The sequence below is a fragment of the Cnephaeus nilssonii genome (genome assembly GCF_951640355.1).
Source record: "Cnephaeus nilssonii genome assembly, chromosome: 18".
Lineage (NCBI taxonomy): Eukaryota > Metazoa > Chordata > Mammalia > Chiroptera > Vespertilionidae > Cnephaeus > Cnephaeus nilssonii.
In genome coordinates, this window is record NC_137089.1 from 13548660 (window position 1) to 13568504 (window position 19845).

The 19845-nt window shown below is 43.7% G+C and overlaps 1 protein-coding gene across 2 annotated transcripts in view; it reads left to right on the forward strand.

The window, feature by feature from the left end:
* Window positions 1-6961: 6961 nt before the first annotated feature.
* Window positions 6962-19845, forward strand: part of GRHL2 (grainyhead like transcription factor 2) — a 127568-nt gene continuing 114684 nt past the window's right edge. For both annotated transcript variants that reach the window (XM_079796123.1, XM_079796124.1), the window contains exon 1: window positions 6962-7555. In XM_079796123.1, the coding sequence (XP_079652249.1) occupies window positions 7536-7555 (20 nt within the window). In that variant the 5' untranslated portion in view covers window positions 6962-7535. The remainder of the gene's footprint in view (window positions 7556-19845) is intronic.

Here is a 19845-nt window from a genome sequence, read left to right on the forward strand (position 1 = left end):
TCAAGTTGTGGAATGGGAAGGATGTTCATGATTCAGAGTATTTGTTGCTTACTCATCAAATATTGCCAAATGCTGCCTATAGTGTTAAGCACTAGGGAGATAATGATGAGCCAACAACAGGCATCATCTCTGTCCTCATGGAGCTTAGAGTCTAGTGGAAGGGGATGGTCAATGATCAAACACAACATACATGAATGTGAGATTACAACTGTGATAAGTGTTTTCAAGAAGAGGAGCATGATGCTATGTAAATAAATAATGGAGAAATGTATCTTCCCAATATACCTGTCCCTGACCTGGGAGAGCCCAAGAGGCTTTCTCGAGGACCAGATGATTGAGCAGGTTGGTATGAGGGCAGATTAGGAGATAGTTAGAGAAGGAGAAAAACGAGCAAGAGTTTTAAGGAGACGGAAGAGTAAATGCAAAAACCCTGGGCAAGAGCGAACATATATGTTTGTAATCTGTACTTTTATTTTATGAATTGATTTTATTTCTATTGAAATTATATATGTGCGTATATAAACTATATATGTATATAAAAGTATATACAGCCGAAACCGGTTTGGCTCAGTGGATAGAGCGTCGGTCTGCGGACTGAAGGGTCCCAGGTTCGATTCGGGTCAAAGGCATGTGCATTGGTTGCGGGCACATCCCCGGTGGGGGGGGGGGGGGGGGTGCAAGAGGCAGCTGGTCGATGTTTCTCTCTCATCGATGTTTCTAGCTCTCTGTCCCTCTCCTTTCATCTCTGTAAAAAAATCAATAAAATGTATTTTTTTTAAAATAAAACTATATACATAGTTTTAAAAATAAAATAAGTATACTGAGTAATAATATTGAAAATAATATTAATATTTTAAAAAAATCAATGCTTTATTCTTCCCCACATTCCAATCCTATTCCTAAGAGGCAACCATTTATTTTATTTATTTTTTATTACTGTAGCTTCTTTAAAAATAAAATTCTAGCCTTTACTTCCAAATTTCTAAATAATATGCCTATTGGTTAACCTAGAACACATGCCCAATTTTTGCTTTCTATATCTTTATGAGGTTTTACAGGCTAAAAAGCACTGATCCTCAGCATCTACATATGATCATGTTCATCTGTCTTGGTTGGGTTAAATCGGTTCTACTCCTTTAGTCAGTTTGCACTTTTCAAATTTTGTTTTCATCTTTAACCTTCTCATTTCCTCTCTTATTTTTCTATCAGTGGGAAAGGATTAAGCAAGAAAACAAACAATAAACAAACTCCTAGACACAGACAACAGCATTGAGAAGGGGTGTGGAGGGAAGTAGAAGAGGGTATGGGGGGATAAATGTGATGGAAGGAGACTTTACTTGGGGTGGTAATCACACAATGCAATATACAAATGGTATATTGTAGAACTGTATACCTGAAACCTATATAATTTTATTAACCAATGTCACCCCAATAAATTCAATAAAAAAATAAATATACCTCCAAAAAACAAAAGAGGGAAGTAAGACCCAGCTGGTGTGGCTCAGTGGTTGAGCATCGACCCAGGAACCAGGAGCTCATGGTCTGATTCACAGTAGGGGCACATGCCTGGGTTGCGGGCTCGGTCCCCAGAAGCGGGCATGCAGGAGGCAGCCAATAGAGGTTTCTTTCTCATCATTGATGTCTCTATCTTTCTCTCCTCTCCTTTCATCTGTCTGAAATCAATAAAACCATATATACATATTTTTTAAAAGGAAGTAAGATAAAGACACACATTCAATGTACCATGTTTTTTCAGGATGTGCTTTCTGTTGAAGAGTCCCCCATGGCCAGCCCAAACAACAGAAATGTGTGCTATCCTGAAGGAAATATGCAAACTTCAGCTAGCTGCTGGCTGAATTTCACGCTGCTAGTTCAAGAGCCTTCATGAAATCTGTAAGTGTTCATGCAAATATGCATATCCATGCTACCACGAAAAACAGAAGTGGCTTCAAACTGCAAGGGAACTGCCACTTAATGCTCAGTTTGTTACCATGTTTTCCAGCGTATAAGACGACTGTTTAACCCAGGAGAATCTTCTCAAAAGTCGGGGGTCTTATATGCCGGAAAATACGGTAAGTTATAACAATATAATACTGTAGAGACAGTATTATATTTCAAATTCAGGTATCTAGGTACATTCCATTCTTCCCAAAGTTTCTTTTTATGGATAATAGGTGATCAAACAACTTAGTGTTTTTACAGTGCAAAACAACCTATGAGATACCACTTATCATTGACTCCACAGTAAATTTAATGACAGATCTATTGTAATAGCCCTGTGTATGATAACATGTAGTGGGCAAACAGGCAGCAGGCTGACTCATTAGATTAGATCTATAACCCCTTAAAACTTGATATTTCTGCCCAGATGCCTCAGAAGTATAATCCTTCTCCCCAGTCTCACTCTAAGAGACTTGCCTTTATGACAATTTAGCATCAAATACTGTATATTTTACTTTAGGAAAATGGGATTAGCCATCATAATACAGTAGATGCTAAAGACCACTACTAAAATAAAAATATAATACTATTTTTTCTTCCCTGGAAATTTAATTAAAACTTTAACTTTATAAATAATTTACTCTAAAAACAGTACTCTCTTATCATGACCTTTTCATATAAAAATTTACTTTGTTGCTGCCACCTAAAATGACCATCAAACTAAATTGTGCTGAAACTCCTAAGTTTATGATGAGTACTGTGGCAGATTCCAGTCACACAGTCTCCTTCTCCTCCTCCTTCTGCTATGTGCTAACTGCTCCAATTAGGGACAATGGTCGCCCAGCTGGTGTGCTCAGTGGTTGAGTGTCGATCTATAAACCAGGAGATCACAGTTCGATTCCCGGTCAGGGCACATGCCTTGGTTGTGTGTGGGCTCCATCCCCATTGGGGGTTGTGCAGGAGGCAGCCTAGCAATGATTCTCTCTCATCATTGATGTTCCTGTCTCTCGCACCCTCTGCCTTCCTCTCTGAAGTCAATAAAAATTTATATATTTTAAAAAGGACAATGGTCAACCATTATATAAACAGTCACTAGGTTGATAATGGAATAATCAAGATAGATAAAATCCACCTTACCTCATGGTTATTGAAAGTTGTTGGAAAACTCTATATCCAGCATAATGTAGGATGATGGCCCTCAATGGCTAAGGATGTGCTACTTCCTCCTGTCAGTGTAATGGACTGATGTGTTTCAAACTCCAATCTGTATCAGAACCACCTGTAGGGCTCGTTAGAACTACAGACTCCTGCCCACCTACTTGAGTTTCTGCTTCAGTAGGTCTGGGGTGAGTTGATGAAAGAATATGCATTTCTAACAAGTTCCCAAGTGATCTGATGTTGATTGTCCATCCGGAGACCACACTTTGGGAACCACTGCTGTGCCTAAGTATTTATGGATAAAGTTGTTTAAGGAGAAAAACTCTTATGATGGGCATGGCAGGAACTTTCACATTGATTTACAATTCTTCTGCCAAAAGAATTTAAAAAAATTGGGTAACAATTTAAAATGGTCCCTGAGCACCTTCTCCTTCACCAACCTAACCCATCAGTATAGCAGTAGGTAGCCAGTCAGGGGGCACTAAGCTATCTAATCAAAGTTGACACAGTTTGATAAAAGCTTCTGGATAATATTGGAAATGGCTTCATATTAAAGATGACAGACTGATCTACACTTGTTTATTTTCACTGTCTCCTGAAAACTATAGTGATGAAAAAAGGATAAAGCCACAGGAACCAAGAGGATGGAGAAGGGCCATCCACAAAAGATATATTTCAACACAATTCTGGAAGATGGGGCAGATGGAAGAGTGGAAACTGACTTAACAGAACAGTGGAAGCTACACTCTAATGCAGAGGTCAGTACAGAAATAGATCAATTACCCTATAAACTCCCAGCATCCCCTGGGTCTTGGAGATGCCATAGACCATCAGAGGGAGGTGCTGCTGAGAGGCCCAGGGATTCCAAAACTGAAGGAGAGATGAGAAGCAGGGGGCTGAGTGAATGTGGGCATTTGTAGCTGTTAGATCCTCAGGTCCGCATTCCACTCCTTGCAGACAGGTGATTACAACTCCAGCAGGAGAAACATTAGAGAGGCTTGTACACCAGGCAGCAACAAGGGCAGGAGTAATGTACCTTTTCTCTCAACCTCTTCCAGAATATTGGCAGCCAGGTGAAGGTCCCTTTAGGAAAGAGATACAGATATTTCTTCTGAGAAACTGAAGAGCCCAAAAGATCAGACCTCTCATTTCTGACATTTGGGGGCTTTTCCTATGGAAGGACCAGCTTTCACCTGATCACCATACGTCCAACCCACCGATGTGCAGGTCCACTTTTCTTCTCACCCCTTACACAGAGTCTCTGGTGGGTTTTATGACTTTCTTCTTCAGTATGAATAGTCAAAGGTTTGCAGGCATTTGAGGAAAGCCTCTAACATGATGGGACTAAAACAAATACATGGAGGGGGGGGGGGCGGGGGGCAGGGAAGGAAGCAGAAAGAAGGCAGGAAGCAGAAAACCTTATAGGAACTGTCCTCAAAAGAGAGAAGAAATTATTCCAACCGTGACATGTTCATAGAATTCTATTTTAAAAATAACATAAAACACCCTGGCTGGTGTGGCTCAGTTGGTTGGGAATTGTTCCGTGCACTGAAAGGTTGTTGGTTCGATTCCGGGTCAGGGCACATGCCTAGTTTGCAGGCTCCATCCCCAGTGGGGGATGTGCAGGAGGCAGCTGATTGATGTTTCTCTCTCACATTGTTTCTCTCTCTCTCTCCCCTTATTCTCTCTCTAAAAATCAATAAAAATGTAAAAAATAATAACATAAAACATGAAAAGAGTTCTTAGAATAGCTGAGATAAAATCATCAATAGAAAGTAAATTAAGGAACTATTCCCCCAAATAGAAAAGATGAAGAGATGTCCAAAGGAAAGGAAAAAAATTCTAAGATTAATCTAGAGGATTCAAAATCCAACTAAGAGTTTCAAAAAAGAAATGAGTGGACAAAAATCGAGGACTTACTATGTGTTCAGGCACTATTCTAAGTGGCTGATATATATCAGTGAGGAAATTACTATTATTACTTCCATTTTAATATATATAAAATACATATATATATTCTATTGTTATAAATGAGGAAACTGAAGCATAGCAAGAATAAGTGACTTGCTCAAGGTCATGTAGTAGAGGCATGATTTGAACTTAGGCAAATCTTTGCCATTGACCCAGCACATAATTATGAAATTTCAGAACATAAGAGGTAAAGGGATTCTTCTAAAAGTTTCCAAAAAGAAAAATTGCAGGTCACAAAAGAATGGAATAAATAAGGGTGGCATTGAAATTCTCAACATTGGATGCTAGAAGATAAAAGAGCAATTTCCACAAACTTATGAATGAAAAATTTCAATTTAGAATCCTCATCTCCATTGGACAGGAGGACAGAAGACTTGGAGGGATGTTGCCGGGGGGAAAATAAAGTTGATTGTTTGATCATTTGGGAAATAAAATTGATAGTTATTTGATCAACATGTTGTAGAAAAAACATCAGGTGGGTGCATAACAAAGTAAATATATAAAAGATTTTATAAGAAGGAAAACAACCATAGTTCACCAGTTGGTTCTGCTGACTGGTATATACAGTCACCAACTACTTACTACCTCTGAACTGTGAAAGAGCTGTGTTGAAGAATGACAGAAGGGGAAGCTGGGTGGGGTGTGAAAGAGCTGAATCTTTATCTGAGGCAACAGGTAGTCCACGTATGCCATCTAAACAGATAAATCAAGAGATAACAGTAAAGTTTATTTATAAATCTGGAGGTAAATGACAAAAAAGACAGCTAAAAGTAGAATGTGGTTGCCTCTCAGAAGGTGATTAAGAAGGGAGAGAAGTGGGTAACGTATAATCTTAAAATATATTATCTTTAAAAACTGTGCGTACTTCTACTGTCTTTAAAAAGTAAGGACACACTTTTGAAATTCATTTGCTACTAAGTGAAAACACGGAACCACCAAACATTGTTTCATAATGTTATTTTTAGAAAACATCTGATCCATCAAGATGAAAAGTTGTATGAACTCTCGCAATGTAACACGGATAAAATACGGTAAGCTTTTCACGTCCCCCTTCAGTTCCACAATCCATCAGTATGGGCTAGATCCCTATAAACAATTTTCACCAATACACTTGGGGAGCAGTGATTATAAATTAATTGCACCTTGGCTAGTTCGAGTTGTTTCCAACCAGGTGAAGCAGAACCACACGCACACACAAAAGTCAGCTTCATCCTGAATTGTTTCCGTAGCAACCATATTACACTGGAAGGATAAAGCACCTTTGTAGTCACGGCTTCTATTGAATTACAATGTCAATGTTGATGTCTGCCTGGATACGTCGAAAGACAACAACAGGTTTATGGAACAGGTCCGTGGTTGTTTGCAGCTCTGGAATCCCAGGCTGCAGAGTGGAGGTGAAAAAGGTGCGCCAGGGGCCCATTTACCGTCTGTTCACCCAAACCTCCTCACCCCACCAATGTCACCTGCCCAGCTCCTGAACGGATGCTCCCCTCTTAGAACAGCTGCAATCTACTGGGCATAGTCTACACATCGGGGCCCGAAAGGGGTTGGCTGTGGGGTACGTTAAGAATGAAATGACGTAGCAAACCCGGCAGTCGTTGTGTTTGCCCCTCCTCGGCGCACAAAGTCAACTTCACACTCTTCGCAAACTGTCCCCCAGTCCTCTTAGTTGTGGCCATGAAAAAGCCCGGTGGTGGTGCCGCTCCTGGGATTCCGGTTGGCTTGGGATCCCCGAGTTCAGCTCTCCTGAGTCCTTCCGTTCGACCCATAATCCCTAGTGGTTGCAGGTGTTGTTGCTTTTTTTTTTTTTCCTGGTTCCTTCTCTCTTCTCCAAGCCTCCCCACCCCCCCTCCCCCCACCCCGGCCCCCGCCCCCGCCCCACCCCGGGCCGGCCAGCAGGAAGGAGGAACACGTAGCGTGAAGGCTACTCGAGGCACTGACCCCGGGAGCTCCCACGGGCCGCCGCCGCTCCACTCGGGGCAACTTCGGAGTGAGTTACCTGCGCCTGCAGAAGGGCCTTACCTGCACGCGCCTCTGCCAATGGCAGCTCACCTGAGGGAGCCCCGCAGCCAATCACCGCGCAGCTCGTCCCTCGGGCTTGTACCCTTTAGTAAAAGAATTCAGCTCCTGGCGAGAAAGTTACCTGTGGCCGACCAGGTCCGCCACTTTCCGCTCGGCGACGGCCCGCCGCCGCGACCCAGGAGGACTCCGCGCCGCCCGGCCGCCTCCGAGCGCGGCCCCCATGTGCGGGGGCCCCTCCTTCTCCCACCTTTCCGGCTAGGTGAGGGCGCGAGCGGGCGAGCGAGCGAGAGTGGTGCGGGGGGACGGAAAAAGCAGAATTACCTGTAGCTCTTGTTCTGCCATCTCGGGCGCTCTCACACACCTTCACCTGCACAGACTTGAAAGTCCAGTTTCACCAGAGGCTGAGGCTCCAGGAAAAGGGGAGCGAGTTCATTGGATCAAACATGTCACAAGAGTCGGACAAGTAAGTGGATCACACGCGCCGGCTGCTGCTACTACCACTTTGGGCTGATGGCAACTGGTTTGTTATGTTTTTGCCTTTTTTTTTTTTTCTTCCAAGTTGCTATTGTTGGTATTTTTTTTTCCCCCTTTCTTTTTTTCTTTTTCTTTTTGGTGTGTCCAGACTTTTTTTTTTTTTTTTCCTCCCAGATTAAGTTTCTACCCTGGTTCAGGGGGAGAAACCCTACAAGAATGTGAATGTTTTTAATACCCCCTTTGGGCCTTGATGGTAAAAGTAGGTTTTTCGTCTTTCCTTCCTCCCTTTACGAAAGACCTCAATCCCTCCCGTCTCCCCCGACGAGTGCTTGGAGAGTGACAGAGGTTGGGGTGGCGGAGGGCGGGAGGCCTCGGATCCCCCTCTCTTCAGGGGCTCCCACCTCTTCGGGCTTCTGGGGCCATTTGGAAATTCAGCTGGGTTCCCTCGAGGTGCCCCGAGGGCCTGCTGGAAAAGCGGGTCTCTTGGCGGCTTTTGTGTGAGCGCAACAAAGAGCCTTTATCCTGCAGCAGAAACGGCCATCTTCCCCTGCCCGCACTGGGCCGAGGGTGTGCGTGTGCGCGCCCCCGACGGGAGGCGAGGCGCGGGGGCGCCCAGGGTCCCGGGGAGCAGCCCGGCGCCGTCCGTGCGCGCTGCCCAGCTCCCCCCCCCCCGGACGCCCCCGCATTGTTGGGCGCATTAAGGAAGGAGCGCGAGGACAGGGCCTTTGGGAAACGAGGGGAACTGATTTGAGGCATCTCGGGCGGGGGGGTGGGGGGGCGCAAAGGGTCGCCTGCAACTTGTCGACCCCCCCCCGCCCCCCTCCGCTCCCACGTCCGGACGCCTTTGGCGCGCCCCTGCGGCCCGCGACCCCGCCGCCGCCGGCCGGCCCGGGCTCTCCACGCCGGAGGCCGGCACCTCGGGCGTGGCTGGCGGGATGCGTGGGCTGCGCCGGGCCTTCTCGGGGACCCGCCGACGGAGAGGCTGGGGGCCTGGGCGGCGGGGCAGGATTCCCGCGCCGGGAAGGGCGTCCTTCACGTCCGGGACGGGAACTCGAGACTCGCCGGCGATCGGCGGCCTGCGCGGCCCGAGGACGCGCGGGTCGCCGGGTCCAGCCGCGTCCAGGCGGCCTCCCAGCAGGCCTGGCCCCTGCCTTCGGGGCGGCTTTGTGCTGGGAGCGGGGGTGGGGCCGAGGGCGGGAGCGGGAGGGAGCCGGAGGTGGGTCCCGCGGCCTTTCTTGGGATTCGGTGGCGACACTCCCTTCCCCCTCCTCTGGGGCCCGTCCAGGGCTGGGCGCTGGCTGCATCTCGGTGCAAGTGCGCAGTGGCCACATTGTTGCTTCCCAGGGTGGCTCTACCCTGATGGCCCGGCCACCCCAAGGAAACCTTCCTAAGGGTGTCTCCTTCCCAGTGTGGCTCTACCCTGATGGTCCGGCCACCCCAAGGAAACCTTCCTAAGGGTGTCGCCTGCAGGGCCAGGGCAGGCCGCGGCCGCCGGCGCCTCTCCTTGAAGAAGTGGCCAGGGACCATTCCCAAATCGAGGGACTCTGGGCAGAGGGAATGTCCTGCAGAGGGAATGTCCTGCGGTGGAGAGGAGAGGGAGAGCGTTTCAGAGTAAAGCCATTGGTAGAGTAGGCATATCTAACAACACATGCTGCCATACTTTAAAAAATTTACCACTTATCTATCTGGGTGCTACATGGAGGGGTGGGGAAAGGAAGGGCTATGACTGTATGACTACCCTTTCCGTTCACCCCAAATTCTCTCTGTGGCTTTTAAGAAATCACCACTCGATTTTGAAAACGTCAGCAGCCAAAAGCCGAGATGACAGCAGGGTTTTTTGGTGTGGTTTGCTCTTCGTGTCAAAAATGGTCCCTAATCTAGGGAATGTCGGATGAGACTTACTGTAATTCCTTGATTAAATCACACAATTAACTTCGGGTTGCGCTGCTTAGTTTTGTGATACAACACCCACTGGAACGAATTAGGAATGGAAACGGGTGGGATTTATTTTCACCTGTTAACACTTAGCACCAAGGACAATTTAGTTAGTATTGAAATTGAGTTCTAAACACTAGCAGTCTGGTTTTTCACTACCATGCATTACTTGATTTTTATGAGGAATAACTACCTAGGATTACAGATGTACCCATTTAATGAAAATCTATTTTATCTATTTCTCTTTTATCTGTCTGTGGTTTCCAAGAGTTAACTTTGCATCCTGGGTGGGAAAAGCAATCGCAACAGGATGCTGCAAAGAGAAGCACCTGTAGACCCCACTTGCTTCACTCTGCTTGGACGATTGAGAGGTGCTGGAAATAAATAAATGAATTTTGGATCATTTTTGCACATGATAGCCTAGTTTCCTTAATATTAATAATCTAAGGAGGACTGGCAGGCACGGGTGCAGGTTTTATGTACCTGAAGCTTACGCAATTGGGGATGTCAGGTGGGGTGGGGGTGTGGACTCGTAAGGAAAAGAATCCCTGAGCAGTTGCTGGGGCTACCTGCCTGGCAAGGGAGGGTCCCAAGCTTGGCTTTGTCAGCTTCCCGGTACATCTGCCTAGGAGGCCTGTCTTTTCTGAAAGTAACCTAAAGGAGTGCACCCAGGATCTTTTCTCATAAACTTACCATAGTATAGGTAATTGTTTGGATTGCATACGAAGATAATTTCAGTTAACACGTCTAGACTGAAGTAGTTGCATCATCTTTTTTTTTTTTTTTTTTTTTTTTTACCCTTGTGGGCTTTTCAGATGGAAAGGTCCTGCTTTTGGCCTGCATTGATGCTGTCACTAATTAAAGCAAAGTCTTTTTAGCACAGTTTGTCTTGGGACATATTTCAAAATTCTCTGTTCCCCTTAAATTTTATGAAGATTTATCACTTTTGTCAACAAGCAAGTGTGTTCTAGCAAGGCAATGATAATTTAGAAATTGTTATTTTACTACCATATATAAAATACATATTCAGAGAGAGAGAGAGAGAGAGAGTGTGTGTGTGTGTGTGTGTAATTTTATTTGATACCTATAGGTATTTTTCATTACATAAATGTGTTTTCTGATTATCTACTATTTGTAACACATTCCGAGAGAAACTATAGGAGAATAAAAAGATGAGTAAGATGGGCCATGTCCACAAGAAGCTTATACTCTAGTGGAAAGTGAGACATGGACAAACATAATTAAAATTTTTTTTTTGAATTTTTAATTACAGTTGCCATACAATATTATTTTAGTTTCAGGTGTACAACGTGATCAGATATATATGTAACTTACAAAGTGGTCACCCCAGCAAGTCTAGTACCCACCTGACAACCATACATACTTACCACAATATTACCGACTATATTCTCCATGCTGTACCTTATATCCCCATGACTGTTTTTATAACTAGCAATTTGCACATCTTAATTCCTTGCCCTTTTTCACCCATCCCCCAAACTCCCTCCCATCTGTTTGTTCTCTGTATCTATGAGTCTGTTTCTGTTTTGTTTATTTTGTTTTGTAGATTCCACATATAAGTGAAATCATTTGGTGTTTGTCTTTCTCTGACTTACTTTATTTAGCATAATACCCTCAAGGTCCATCCATGTTGTTTTACATGGCAAGATTTCATTCTTTTTTATGACTGAGTAATATTTCATTGCAAAAAACATGGGAAGTGCATATGTCTTTTCAAGTTAGTGTTTTGGATTTCTTTGGATAAATGCCCAGAAGTGGAATTGCAGGGTCATATGGTAGTTCTATTTTTAATTTTTTTTGAGGAACCTCCGTATTCTTTTCCATAGTGGATGCACCAATTTACAATTTACAATCCCAACAGTGCAGGAATTCTCATTTCTCCACATCCTTACCAACACTTGTTGTTAGTTGATTTATTAATGATAGCTATTCTGACAGGTGTGAGGTGATATCTCATTGTGGTTTTAATTTGCATTTTCCCAATGATTAGTGATGTTGAACTGAACAGACATAATTTAAAATAAGGCAATACCTGGTAAGTTACTAACAGAAAGTACACTAGTATATTTATCAGGTCATGGTATATCAATCCCCCTTCTCTTTACCCACCCCACTTTTGCCAAGGACAATTACTTTTAGTCATTCTGTGTGCTTTTTCTTAACGAGTCTGGCCATTATTCTAGAAAGGAAACAGAAAACGCCTAATATAGGCATCTCATGTGAATAACCTCTTAAATAATGAGGTGAAACTCTTAAGCTTTTACTCTTTAGTTTAATAAATGCATATGTTTGTTTCCACTTGGCTATTTAAAATATCTTTTAAGATCACAAATATTAAGAATTGGTCAGATCTTTCTTAAGCCACTAAAAATACACACCCCTTTATTCAACCAGTATGTCTTAAGCGGCACTATATACCAGGCTTTGATCCTAACATTGAGATTCAGAACTAAGTCCCTACCTTGGTGCTACTTGCATTCTAGTTCGGGAAAAGTCAGTCAATCAAGAAGTAAATAATAACTTAGATGGTGATCAGTGCTATGAAGGAAAGCAAAGCAGCTTAGAGGAATTGATTATAACAGGGATCTATTTTATATAAAGGGGTCAGGGATGGCGTCTCTGATGAGATGACCTTTGAGCAGAGACCTGAAGGAATTGAGGATAAAGCACTGAAGATACCTGGGAAACGAGTGTTTTGTAGAGGCAGATGGAAGAGCCAGTGCGCAGGCCCGTTCTAGGGTCAGAAAAGGGGCCCAGTGTGGGTGAAGCAGAGAGGTAGAGAGACGATGGTCTCATTAAGATAATCAATTCTCCACTTACTAGTAAAAAAAGAGGAAGAAATTATATTTATCAGTGGTCCTGGCAGTCAAGAAGTAAATAATCAGCTAATAACGTCAGTCTTGTGTTTCCCAGAGTTTCCTCAATTTAGTGGTTAGGGTCTTCCTTACAATAGGTGAAATTCTGCACACTCCTTAATTTAGAGATGAATAAATGAACCCATTCCAGGAGACCCCTGGGAATCAGAACTGAAGAAGAGGGACCGAGTACAGATGGTGTTTGCTCTGACAATCCTGCTTCCCTAAAACTCTTAATTGAACTTATCACTCTTCCGGGACCGTCTTACTCCTTTAACTTTAGCTTCCAACAAAAATAAGGTCTGCCTTCCATGCCTTCCTCTTGACCACAGCCAGTTTCTGCCAACTTGTATCTGTCAGAAAATACAGGCTTGCCCATTGTTTGGAACCGAGACGTTGCAAACAGTGTGCTTTGGTTAGTTTCTCATCTTCAGTAAAGTAAAACTAATATTCAGGCAGGTAACCTATCTGAAAAATATGAAAATGCTAGAGAACATGAAAATCTGGATGAGTTTTTTTAAAATTGAAGACAATTACGTATGTGCTCAATAATAGAAATCTCCATAGGAATAATTTAAATGACTGCTTCCCAAATTCATCTCATTACAGAAATATCACCGGAGGCACTTGGTAAAATTACAAGTAACGAGGGCCCAAACCCAGAACTGTGGAATCAGATTCTCCAGAGAGGGAACAGGGCATCTGCATTTAAACAATGTCCTGGCACCTTCTATGATTGGGTTAGTTAGCCAAATAATGCTTTAAGTGAGTACTTAACATTACTTCACATAATATATTCAATTGATATGCCACTTCTCAGGTGTATATTAGCGTGTAAGTGAAACAAAACTTGTGGCTTTATTTTATACTAGAGGCCCGATGCACGAAATTCGTGCAAGAGTAGGTCTTCCCCCCCCCCCCCCCCCCCCCCCGCCGGCTTCCCTCCTGCACCCTGGACCTGGGCTTCCCTCGCAGCCTAGGCTTTGTCCGGAAGGTCATCAGGGGAAGGTCATCTGGAAGGAAGGACGTCTGGTCTAATTAGCATATTATGCTTTTATTATGATGCTTCTGGATGAGTGGCTTCTGATAAAATAACTTGGGTTTCTGAATTCTTAGGCCTCCTCTCAATGTCATTTGCTTTCATTGCTTGCTGAACTGCCCCTTCTGGAAGCATGGGGTCACCTTGACAGGTCGGTATTTCCAGAGCTGCTACAGACTTGATTTGGAGTGATGTCAGCCAGGTGGGCCTCTGCCAGACACATAGCTAAGCTCAGATTTGAGGCTGGATCCCACTCACCAGGCAGCTGGGATGGAGTTAGAAGGCCAGTGCTGTCTTTCCATAGTTTCACATTAGAACCCAAAACTCGTGTTCGTTTTTCTGCGGACAGTCATTTCATTGAATTTAGATTCTACTTTATAATACAAAGACGGAGATAATGATGTCTGATCTAATGCTGGACCCTGGTGGAATGCTTTAATGAGATGTTGGTTGCAGTTTCATTTCTGGAGCTAATGGTAGCTTTACGTATTGCTCTGATAAGATGGTACTAGGCCTTCTGTTGGCCTATAATTAGGTCCTCTTTAAAACTGACTGCGGAGATCAGGCCACTCAAATGGGCCCTGTGCCATGTGACTTAAGGAGGATTAAAAGTAAGTGCTAGAGCAGCCCCTGAGGAGCCATATCTAATTTCTCCCAGACTCTGCAGAGTCAAAAGGAGAATTGGAACAAGTAGCCAGGAAATCAAACATACAGAGAAACATTTAAACAACAACAATACCCGATAAGTATTTGTAGATAATGTAAACAAAATTATTATTTTGATGTTAGGTTATTAAATCTTTTTAGAAAGCCTTAGATCAGTGGTCGGCAAACTCATTAGTCAACAGAGCGGCAAACTGCCTTCGATAATTCAAGCAAATGCTTCGTTCCTCTGTAGCTAGGCATACATCTGGTTAAAATATGAACAATTTTGTTAAATAGTATTTTCAATCTCTTACTTCCTAGTTTGAACCAACATTGTCTTCCTCCTCCCTCCCTTCCTTTCCTTTGTCTGTTTCCTGACGCCACTTTCCTGACTTCCCTCCTGTATTACTTAGTGAGGATCCACACATGCACAGCTTCTATGCATAGAGGTCAGTGTGAATCTGATGGTAGGTGGTTAGTCAGTGAGCTGAGCATTTGCATGATCAGCAGCCTGACCTTATTACTTGAGCCAAGAATGAAGATGATGGCAGCAGATGATGTTGCCCCTTCTAATTTAAGTCAACTAAGTTTAACCTTGGAAAACGTTTAAGTTCTTCTTAATATAAGGAAAGCCTCATCCTAAATTAATTACAGTTCCCACTCATGATACTTGGCACTCACTCTGGGGTGTGGACAATCTTTTCCCTTTCAAAAGGTATTCAAAGATTCCTGCTCAATTATTAAAAACTAGGTCTAAGCTGCGATAGAGTAGTGATTGGTTTGGCAAACATGTCCAGGAAAAATTCCTTAGCGAGCAGCAACAGGCTGAATAGGAATTTTCGCTTTAGCTCAGGAGGACTAATGGGTTGCTTAGTAATGACAGCTTGTACCTGGGAGTCCCTCAGAGAGCTTCACAGCTCTTCATATGTAGGCACCCAAAATTCGATTCACCCTACACTGCCCCTGCCCTGCCTTCAGAGCAGCGATTTTCAACCAGTGTGCCGCTAGAATTTTTAAAACATGCAGTACATGGCTATTTAAGTCAGGGACACTGATCTTTTCCCCCCTTAGATTACCAAATAAAAAAATGACTACAGCCAACACAATAGCTCTCTGGTATGAATGAATCAAAATGAAACCTATTTGTTTTGGTCAAATTGGCAAAAATATGTTTTTTGGTGTGCTGCAGAATTTCAGTAATTAGCTTGTGTGCCATGAGATGGAAAAGATCGAAAATCACGGCTTTAGAGATGTCCCAGCTCCTTGGTTCCGATAGATCGGTCGAGTTATCTATCTACCCATCTATCCATCATCCATCCATCCATTGCCAGGAAATTACATTTTCTAATGTAAGTCATTTAATGGCTAATGGTAAGAAGGACTGAACTATAATGGGTTAAATGGAATAGAAGCAAGAAAGTATCTCTTTGGGGATCTATTTCCCCTCTTCCCCCTCCATTTTATTGGTAAGAGGGTTAAGAAGTGTTTTGGTGACTAACAGGATTAGAGCTATATTTCTAAAAAACAGTATATTTTGATGTGTCGTGTACACAATACCAACCAAGTTACACATTTTTAGAGTTCTACAGAAAATACTAGAAAAGCTGATACATTTCAGGGGATTTCAGTGTACATGTTGACAGTAAGTTGGGTTATGGAGATTGTGCAATCACTTGTTTTACTTTATAATGAACACGGCAGTGAACTTTGTGGGGAGCACTATTAAAGTGAGCTGACTTCACTTTCACTTCTAAGGAAATGCTTCCTTTGCCAGCGTGAATGCAGACACCCTCCAGAGCAGAGAAGCCTGCAAGGTTCTCTTTTTGCTTCTTATTTTGGTGCCCGCCTTTCATATGAACGCTGAATATACAAGCACACTAACCCCCCAGGACCAGGGTCTTTTGTTTTTAAAGGCCCCTGACTTTAGATTGGGGTCTTAGAAAAGGGGAAGGTCGAAGGGAAGGGAAGATCGGAGAAAGGAGAGGAAGAGAGGGAGCAGGGAGAAATGGCTTAGCCGCTGGTGAGTGGCCCCCGCTTCCGCAGTAGGAGGGTCACCGTGCTCAGGGTTCTAGGGTAGGTCGGGTGGCTTGTGGCTATTTGTCCTCCTGGGGAACTGATTCTAACTTAAAGCCTAGAACCCTAGATCTAGGACACAAGCCTGAGGATCCCATAGGGCATGTGAGTGACCAGGCGTCGGAATTAGAGGTAAACGTTGGACTTGAGAAAAGTGCCTTACATTCTTTCTTCTGTGTTCCATGTTGGGGTTGTAAGGATGAGTTGAAAATCTGAAGTTTTGATGAGTTTGAAAATCTGAGGTTTTGATGAATTTGAAAAAAAATATGCTCTTTTCTTTTTTGTAGGGAGATTGAAAATAGGGGACTCATTGCCTATTTCCTTCTTAAAATATGAACATGAGGATATGAAATACCCTTTTAAGATTCTGATCACATTAATGTGAGTTAGTGTGGACTTTCCTTCCCACACTCACCCCACATTGGCGTTTTTAGTTCTCAGTTAAGTGAGCCCCTTAAAATAATTTCTGGACTTCTTGGATCTAACTTTTCAAACAAGCAAGCAACAAAGGTAGCTTTTGCCTCTTTCCTGTATTGCAAATAAGACAATTAACGTAAGATCTTTCATTATTTTTCACCTGTAAAATGAAGTGGAACTAAATGATCTCTGAGGAGAATCACCTGTTCCAATCGTCGGTGATTCTTGTTCTCCCTCCCAAGGGGTCTGGGGAGGGGGCAGGGGGGCTGAGGGCTCACAGAGAGGGACGGATGTTAGCAAGGCACGAGAGTACAGGGCACAGTAGGACCTGCTTCTGCCCACATGCACCCACACCCCTTTACCAAAATAAAAGGTGGTCTGACCACGATGACAAAGAAACAGGCTTCTGGCAGGTGGGAAGATTGCAGAGAGCCACATGGATTTCAGAAGGGCAGCGAGATGGTAAAATCAAGGGTTTATCTGTCTCAGAGGATCCCTGCACAGCCTCCCTGGGTTGGTAGATAAAGGGTACAAAAGCAAATCACATAGAAAAGCCTGGCAGGTACTCCGAGAACTCTGTTTCTGGCCAGAGTCCAGGAAGCGGTCCATGCTAGGCAGGCTCATGGAGTGAGAGTGAGGCGATACCAGAGTGGATGGAACATTGAATGACATTTAGAAAGCCCAAACCTTAGGCCAGCGGGACAACTTGGCTTCTCCCGCCCACTTCACCCCACTCCTCCTCCCCTTTCTCTCCCCCTTGCTCCTTCTTGTCCCCCTCCTCCTCTTCTCCTCCTCCCTTCCCATTTTTCTTCTCCTTCTCCTCCTTTTAATAAAACCTAACTTAGGGATACCCATGGCCAGACAATAGTGCCATGTCAGTAGTTTAGTAAGTGTTCAGAGAAGGTGTTAAATGATATAAAGGTAAGAATAGCATCTGCGGTGTCACTTCAGTTACACGGTCATATATTATTTCACGTCAGAGCACACAAAGCCATTTATTTAGGTCAGGAGTAAAATCTTCTCTGGTACCCTATTGTGTGTAGGATTTGAAAGTTTCTGAATTCGATTTTCTCTGCAGTTCCAGGACAAAAGAGACCGGAGCCCCCAGATCTCATGTTGAAGGACTTCTGACAGGTTACAAGACCTCTTAAGTGTATTTATGCTTCCTCCGAAAACCACGATTTTTTATCTGCTTTGCAGTCTTGGTGTCTACTTTGAAAAATATGTGTATCTCACACATTTTGAAAACATTAAAAAGGACAAATGCCTCAATAGACAGACATACGGCTAAATAACACAAGTAGACAATTCATAAAAGCTATACAAGTGGTTAACAAACATATGAAATAATACTTAGCTTTATTAATAATCCAGAAATACAGATTATAGAGCAGGGAAGTTTCAAGTTTCCCTCTCAAATTGGCCAAAATTAACAAAACTGGATTTGGAGAAAATACATTTCTTCGAGGATTATAAATTACTAGAGGCCCGATACTCTTACCCATTCGTGTAAGAGTAGGCCTTCCTTCAAGCTTCCCTTTGGCACCCAGGACCGGACTTCCCTCTGGCCACCGGCAGGCATCCGGGACCTGGGCTTTCCTCCCAGTCCCAGCTTCGTCTGGAAGGTCGTTCGGAAGGACATCTGGAAGGACATCCGGAAGAACGTCCAGTCTAATTAGCATATTATGCTTTTATTATTATAGATTACAAACTTTGTGGAAAGCAGTTTGGCAAAACTGCTTAAAATGGGCCAACCTGTTGACACTTGAATTCCAGTTTTAGGGATTTATCTATTAATCAAGGATATTAATTGTAGCATTATTTTTGATAGTGAAAAATCAGTAAAACAATAAGTGCCCAGCTTATTAGAAAGTATTATGGAAAAATGACAGGAGTAAAGGTTTATGACATTTATTAGAATGCTTATAGGCATTAAACATAAAGAATGAAACCACAATAGTTAAAAGTAGTTTGCTCTTCATAGAGAAATTATAGGTGCTTTTGTCTCTTATCTGTGCCGCTATATTTTTCTAGTTTGCTGAAGTGAACTTACACTGCTTTTGTAATTAAGAAGAAAAATGTAAAGGGTTTTTTTTGTTTATTTTTTGTTGTTAATCCTCACCCAGGATATTTTCCCATTAATTTTAAGAGAGAGCGGAAGGGAAGGGAGGGACACAGAAAGAGAAACATCAATGTGAGAGAGACATATGGATTAGTTGCCTCCTGCATGCACCCCCACCAGGGCCAGGGATCAAGCCTGCAACTGAGGTATGTGCCCTTGACCGGAATTGAACCTGGGGCCTTTCAGACCATGGGCCAACACTCTTATCCACCGAGCCAAACCGGCTAGGGCTAAAGGTTGTTTCTTAAAGTAGTCATTCTGCCCTGGAGACATTTAAAAATAACACACGCAAACCCTAAATGAAGTGGAAAAGCCTGCCCGCTGGCTTCGGGTGGAGTTGGTCTGTGCCTGCAGTGGACCCTGCCTCCCGCCCGATCCAGCCGTGCCACGCTGCGCCTCACTTTGCCGTGCCTTCGGCCCTCTGCCTCACTCACCTGCAGATTAGTTTGGTTTGTATGTCAACAACCTTGTCTTCTGGATTTGCCCAATTATCCAACCCAACTATTTTTCAGTATAGCACAAAATAGGTGTAGTAGTGTCCCACCTTTGTATAACTCGAAGCTGAGGCATGACTAAGGAGAGAAACCCCGTTTCTTCTCCCCAGTAGGCTCCATTTCTGCCTAGAGTCCCTTGGAGAACATTCTCTATAGGGAGGTTACCTGCCATACCATCTCAGACACCACCCAAATGTTCCTGGGAGAGACGCCGTGGTGGGTCCACGTGGTGGTCAATCGTTTGGAGCCGTGGTCGGCAAACTCATTAGTCAACAGAGCCAAATATCAACAGGACAACGATTGAAATTTCTTTTGAGAGCCAAATTTTTTAAACTTAAACTTGTTCTAACGCCACTTCTTCAAAATAGACTCGCCCAGGCCGAAAACCGACTTCTGCGCATGGGCCACGAAGTTTCAATCGCATTGTACGTGCGCGCCCGCACGTGGTATTTTGTGGAAGAGCCACACTCAAGGGGCCAAAGAGCCGCGTGTGGCTCGCAATCCGCAGTTTGCCGACCACTGGTTTGGAGGCATAGGGAGAGCCTGGAATATGACTTTCTGTAAAAACAAAAAGTAGTTGTAGGCAAAGTTGGGTTTTTATTATTTTTTTTAAAAGCAACAATTTATTTTCTCCGTCGTGTAGACTTGCATTTCCCCGGAGGGCCAAGTGTGTGACTC